This window comes from Salvia miltiorrhiza, chromosome 4 (assembly GCF_028751815.1).
Source record: "Salvia miltiorrhiza cultivar Shanhuang (shh) chromosome 4, IMPLAD_Smil_shh, whole genome shotgun sequence".
In the NCBI taxonomy this organism is placed as follows: domain Eukaryota; kingdom Viridiplantae; phylum Streptophyta; class Magnoliopsida; order Lamiales; family Lamiaceae; genus Salvia; species Salvia miltiorrhiza.
The window spans coordinates 7,193,677-7,200,094 of record NC_080390.1 but is presented as its reverse complement, the minus strand read 5'-3'; the positions used below and the strand labels follow the sequence as shown (position 1 = coordinate 7,200,094).

Sequence of the window (6,418 nt, the reverse complement as noted above, 5' to 3'; positions counted from 1 at the left end):
TATATGCTTTTTAATGAGTTGGGCATTAATAATGAGAAATACAACGATGTTTTACTATTAAGAATTAAGATCAAATATTCATTACTAAATTGGTGATTTTCCGTACCAAATGAGTATATTTTGCTTCCAACAAGAGTGACCAAGCAAGCAAGCATGGCTAACTTTTTACTAATAAAATGCTTATAAATTAGCCTTTTAATCATATATTAGGAAAGTCATTAAGATATAAGCAAATAAGAGATAATGTATCCGACTGCTACAAGTTGCCTTCAAAAGCTTTCAGAGAATCAGTCTTTTCAAATAAAAGTTGCAATTTTTTATGTTTTTTATATGTTAGATATAGCCTAATATTCCATTTGCTCTAGATACTAAGGAAAGGAATCTTCTTTTTCTTTTTATGAAAAAGCAAACAATATTCACATATACCCTTTGGCCTTTACTTTCGACTGACACAACGAAACTACTTTAGCTATCTCATAAACAGACTTCAACAGTACACAGGTAAACGAAAGTAGAGATTGATTTACTTAAGCTAAAACGCAATTAACGATAATTAAAATCACGTAGAAAAATCAAATATGAAAGACAACTGATCATAGGGTAGTAAATTCATTAATTAAATCCACGCAATTAATCTATTAATCTTATGTACCAGTTTAATCCAGTTATGATAAGAGATCACTTAATTAATCAATTACTCTCGCTAGAGCAGCAACGATCGTGGATTAGTAAATTCTCTATCTCCGTTAGGTCTCAAGAAAATCTACTAACTCCCAATAGCTCCCTATGATCCACCTATCTCCGCTAGATCTCAAGGTATATCATACATTCCTGAATCCGCTAAACAGTTATCTCCGCTAGGTCTCAAACCGAATGCTAAACATGCAAACTATTGGCCAAATAATTCACAAGAAATCAAGCACCAGGAATTATGAATCATAAACTGGAAGACACAAAGGTATTAACAAATAAATCACATAAATTCAATCAACTATTTACAAACCCTAGAATCAGCTAAAGGAAACTAGCTAGACATAGTAAAATAAAACATAAACATAATTAAAAAGAACGCAATTGTAAAAACTGAATTATATAAAAACCAAATAAAAACTGAAGTAGCGGCTTGAATCTTCAATCTTAATTCACTTGGATCACAATTTCAGACATATCTTGTATGTTGAGATAATTTAACTAGTAATTTCTCTTTGTTTAACATGTCTAATCATTCATATTCAATCTTTTTCCTTAAAAGCAAGAAAAAGAATATGCCAATTAATCGTGGATTTGATCATAATCTCAAAGCATAAAAATCTTAGCTTTTTTCATTATGAAAGTGTTACATCAGCACATTGCGCGCTTCAAATAATTGAAATAATTATCATATTAAAAAAATGGAAGACTTTTTGTATACAATGTTTGTATTAGGAGTATTATCAATATCATCGATTTTACATATTAAGAAACTGAAAAATGAAATTAATCTATTAGTAGAAAAAGGTAACGCATCGTGGTGATCATCATATCTAACTTATTCGGCATAAATAAATAAATCATACTAATACATGGACGACATCCTATAATTCGAAATTGAGCGCCTCATAGTTTAGCCCAATTTTCTAGATCTTTATCTGAGGTTGTTTGTTGGACTGAGAATTTTCCGGCGTGGTTGTTGAACTTGGTTTCCGATGATTTATCCTGATATTAATATATGGGTGTTTCCTCAAGAAAAAGTACAAAAAAATTAAATATTAATCGTCGTGTATGTGGTTCATATTTACATTAATTAATCATATTATCATGACAAAATAAATACTCCCTCCGTCCCAATAAAAGTGGCCACATTTCCTTTTTGGGTGTCCCATTAAAAGTGGCTACTTTCTAAAAATGACAAAAGTTTACTTTAATTAAGTCAACAATTACTCACTAATTTGGTCAACAATTGTAGGCCACTTTCTAAAAATGTCAAAATTACTCACTAATTTGGTCAACAATTGTAGGCCACTTTCTAAAAATTACTCACTAATTTTGGTGGGTCACACTCAATTAAAATATAACAATCCCCTTCTTAATCTCCGTGCCAAAAAAAAGTGGCCACTTTTATTGGGACGGAGGGAGTACTAAAATATGGTAAGATACTTTATTAATATTTATATTTAATAGATTTTTAAAATCTAAAATTAATTAACTTTTATCGATGATATAAGACCTGTAAAAATAAATCAAAACCCTAACAATCCTCCCCCATCCTTTAAACTCCCATCTCCGCCGATTCACCGCCGCATCACCACCGCCAATCGTTATTGTTGTTCCACTACGTACTATTGTGCTTCTTCATCTCAACTCCGCTCATTCTCCAACATGTGTCGTCGTCATTGTCCAACGGCACCACACCCCATTCGCGACTCGCTGCCTTCGTACGTAGAGCCCCTGACTTACTACGAAAATCGCCCTTCATTTTCGCTGCACCCACCCAATTTTGATCTTCTTATTCTTCTTCTTTATTTTGATTTAATTCTTATCATTATTGTCTGTTTTTGTATGCTAGGAGAGCAAATTTGTTACTACTATCTTAGAACAGAAGAAGAAGAAAATTAAACAGTTTTCTAAGAAGGGTGCAAAGTAGAACAGGAGAAGAAGAAAAGAAGATAATTGAACAAAAAAGAATCTAATGACACAAAAAGAGAAAATACTCGGCGGGAGCAAAAAATTATTTTGAGCATGCGAAACAAAAAGAGACCCACCGTTGCCGCCGCTGGAGCGCCGCCTCAGACCATTCAAAATACTCTTCCTCATCAACCCCAACTGTAACTATACACCCTTTTATATTTATCTCGCCCTAATCAACGTGTTTGTGTGCGTGTGTGTGGAATCTAATGTTTGTTAATTGAATACTTGCAGTTGCTTCGAAGATGAAACCCTCGCTCGTTTCCTCAAATCGGTGAAGAGGTACGAAATTCTAATGCGTTGCAATTTTTTAAATGTATGATTGTATCGCTTTATTGCTCATTGTTTTGTTCCCTTGAACCGTGTTCAAACTCGATGATTGTTTGTTTGAGCAGAGAGATTGAATCAGCGAGAGTTCTAGACGAAACTCTGCCTCTTAAGATTTGGATTAAGGTTGAATTTTATCAGTTTTATATGCTTGCAGTTTTTCTTCTTTTTCCATTTTTCCGTTACGGAAGATAAGGAGATTGAACTTCTACACTTTTTGGGGTTTATCAGCAACAATTTGCTGTGGGGGTGAATGAAGTCACGCGTGGACTCGAGCGAATGCCTCCTAATCGCGGGGCTGAAAGTTCTCTGGTCGAGCTGTTTGGGAAGAATGTTGATGGTGATGGCTACTTTCAGGTTGGTTGCTGTGTGCACCTCTACTTTGTCTCTTTAAGAAGAGTGTTTATTCCCTATTCGTTATGCTGGCTTTGATATATGTGACGAGTAAATAGTAGTCGCCTTCTGAGAGGGATAGAGGGGTTGGAAAATTGTTATATGTTCATGTTTGAGAATAGCTTGCACAATCATGCCTCTACCTGTTTAAACTCCTGATCCCATGCCTTCAGAGAAGTGAGCATTGTTCTTGACTGGCTTGGAGAAGGGTAAACGCGAAGCTTTGATCTTGTTGCCTAGGGATCAAGTTGATAACTGATGCGCTTGCTTGTTTAAGAAAACTTTAAACATCGTGTGTTTCCCTCTTTTTTGACTCGGATGGCACCAATCATCTACTAGACTGTGTTACAAATGTTAAATGATGAGTTACCCTTTGGTATTTTATACTTGAAATAGCTCATCGTTCAACTGTCCTCGTATTCTTGTGTAGGACCCTTGTTTTAAGATTTAGTAATGGTCCTTCTGCATATGAAAGTATCTGCCTGTTATTCATGTATTCATTTTCAAGGAGTGAAAATTTTTCTTGATGGATTTCATGTTTCCTATCCATGTGGTTTAGCTTGATGTGTATTTAGTTACTTATCTTCTTTGTGAATGTAGGTGATATTGGTAGCATCAGACTGCAATCCTCGATCCTTGACAAAGCATCTACCAGCATTGGCTGCTTCAAGAAATGTGCCTCTTATCTCTGTAAGAGATAGAAAGGAAGGTTCTTTAAGATTAGGCGAGCTGATAAAGGTGAAAACAGCAATCGCCATTGGAGTAAAGGCGAGTAGCCATGAACCTGGGAACTTATATCTATCTCTAATTGCGCCCAATCTCTTTCACTGGCTTTTGCTCTCAGACAGCCTTTTGTATTTACCTCGCAACACATGCAGGCTAAAGGAAACGCTATCAATCAACTAATAAAGGAAGCCCTAACTGACAACAAGATGAATAGCACTGAAGAGGAAGCATAAAGTTGAGAGTGCTTTCCCTCATCAGCTGATGATGGTGGATAGATACAGAAGGACATTATCAACCCTGCTGGCTTTGCTATGGAAACACTGATGCTAAAAAGACTACTAATCTTGATTGCGTTCTAATTCTTGAATAGGGAACCCTAGTAGTATTCAGTTTATGTAACTGATTAAAACCAGTTCATACTTTCCCATCTTCCTCAGATGTACTGCATGATCATATGATCTCATTTTAATGTAAAGAAGAAAAAAATAGCCTTTCAAGATGTAATTTCATTAAGATTTCTTTTGCAGTCATAAAGAAACATTTGCTCAGAATTTTTTGTCATGAAATCAAGAAATCAATCACAACTTGACTAAAACAAAGGAAGCAGCTATTGGCTAAGTTTCAGAAACATGAAGAAGATGTCTGTCAAATGCAGAAGAAATGAAAGAAAATATGGCAGGCATCCGTCGTGTGTTGTGGTGGATGTAAGGACGGGGTAATCTGCAGCCCGAGGGCTAGATGAGACGAGAAATCATCCAAACCTCAGGATGCAGATTACCATATCCCCACACACAGAATTGAAGAGATTGATTTGAGAGAAGGTTTCACGCAAAATAATGAATTGATGGAGTCGTATGCATGGCAAGAGGAATATATATAAGCAAAGCCCCACATGATATTCATATAGGAAAGAAATTTAATATTACCAATAATAAGAAATGATAAGGTGCTGTCACCTTAATCATGCTGGATTCTGTTCTCTCCTCACCAATCACACAAAAGGGAACCTTTCCTTTATTCAGACAGCGATATTCATCCTTGACTGCTTTCTCAACAGCAGAGCAAGAAAATGTAGGAAACCACATTTCTTACAAGGCTAAAAACAGATATGGTTAAGTGATCTAGTAGCTTCTTGAGTTTCTGTTTCCGAATCTCAATGATGATGGGAAATCAAGAATGTGTATTACAATATGTTAAAACGATGCACCAAAAGTATACTAATGGAAATGTTGGGGTGAAATACAAAAAGAGCAGATTCTTGAAATAGAAGATGCCATGATAGAAAAAGATAAGTGAACTGCTATTTCTGATCAATAAAGTGTGCTTCCAAAACCTCTGCTTTTTTGCAAGAATCAAAATGTTTACACAAATTGGTGTTATTTTCGCAACTAGTTCTCTCACAAAGTGCGCGGTTTTGACAGTTTAACACGAGGGTATACCACAACAAAGCATATCTTGAGAGAGTATGGAGAATCATAACTTTCTCAATTCACAAAACTTTTGCTGCTTTAAGTGTTAAAGATTTCCCTATATTTGTCACCATACATGCTTTAAGTGTTAAAGATTTCCCTATATTGTCACCATACATGCACACTTGTAACCACCATAAACCATCAAGGAATTCGACTGAGACACACACCTACATAAAAGGGATTTGTGAAACTTGTAACATGCTCGACCTCTCTCTCATCTTTCGTTGTCAGCACAAGTTATAGCTCGCACGTACATGATCACCATCACTTTGAGCAATCTTGAGCATCACTAGTAGTCCTGCATCTCCATCTTTGCTTTGAGCACCGATGCAAAAAGCCTTGTGTATCGAACAAATGTTGTCATTTTTTGAGGGCTAAAGTTATTTGGAGGAATCTGATGCAACTCGGATTAGATCACAGATCAACATTGATGCATCAAATAGGACTTTCACATCAATGGTGATTAGAAAAGACAATTCTCAGCTTCGAAAGGGAATATGTGGAAGCTTATTCCACTTTCATTAGGCTGATGATTTGCTAAGGCATGCATGTTGGTCCACTGAAACAACATTCTTGTTGCATTTCGATGCTGTGTAAAGCAATAAAGGTGCTGAAAATGGTCAAGAATTATTAATCGAAAATCCACATGGAAAAGAAAACTAAGCTGAAATCTGTTACTTAGTTGCCACCCAAAAAAGGAAAAAAAAAAGTTGGGACTTGACATTGTGTATTATCCTAACCCAAAAAAATTGAGTATTTGTGGTAGAAACTAAACTGGAAATTTCGAGTGCTTCACAGAGTCTGAAACAAGTTTAATCTTTTTTTTTTAATACAAC

General features: G+C 35.6%; 1 protein-coding gene across 2 annotated transcripts; it reads left to right on the top strand.

Moving 5' to 3' along the window:
• Window positions 1-2,184: 2,184 nt before the first annotated feature.
• Window positions 2,185-4,623, top strand: LOC131022509 (uncharacterized). Of its 2 annotated transcripts, XM_057952028.1 has the most exons (7): window positions 2,185-2,414; window positions 2,546-2,804; window positions 2,899-2,946; window positions 3,060-3,117; window positions 3,223-3,348; window positions 3,985-4,152; window positions 4,263-4,623. In XM_057952028.1, exons 2-7 carry the CDS (start codon window positions 2,719-2,721, stop codon window positions 4,341-4,343), a joined length of 567 nt encoding a protein of 188 aa, XP_057808011.1. In that variant the 5' UTR covers window positions 2,185-2,414; window positions 2,546-2,718; the 3' UTR covers window positions 4,344-4,623. The 2 variants fall into 2 exon arrangements, with proteins under 2 accessions (XP_057808011.1, XP_057808010.1); XM_057952027.1 differs by having other exon boundaries at window positions 2,224-2,414; window positions 3,985-4,623.
• The last annotated feature ends 1,795 nt before the right edge of the window (window positions 4,624-6,418 follow it).

What these genes read in the sequence shown, in the direction of transcription:
- LOC131022509 (XM_057952027.1), top strand. Translation starts at nt 2,719, where the DNA reads ATGCGAAACAAAAAGAGACCCACCGTTGCCGCCGCTGGAGCGCCGCCT. An exon ending in TTCCTCAAATCGGTGAAGAG is followed by an intron (nt 2,947 to 3,059) that starts GTACGAAATTCT and finishes TTGTTTGAGCAG; the next exon opens with AGAGATTGAATCAGCGAGAG. An exon ending in CTCTTAAGATTTGGATTAAG is followed by an intron (nt 3,118 to 3,222) that starts GTTGAATTTTAT and finishes GGGGTTTATCAG; the next exon opens with CAACAATTTGCTGTGGGGGT.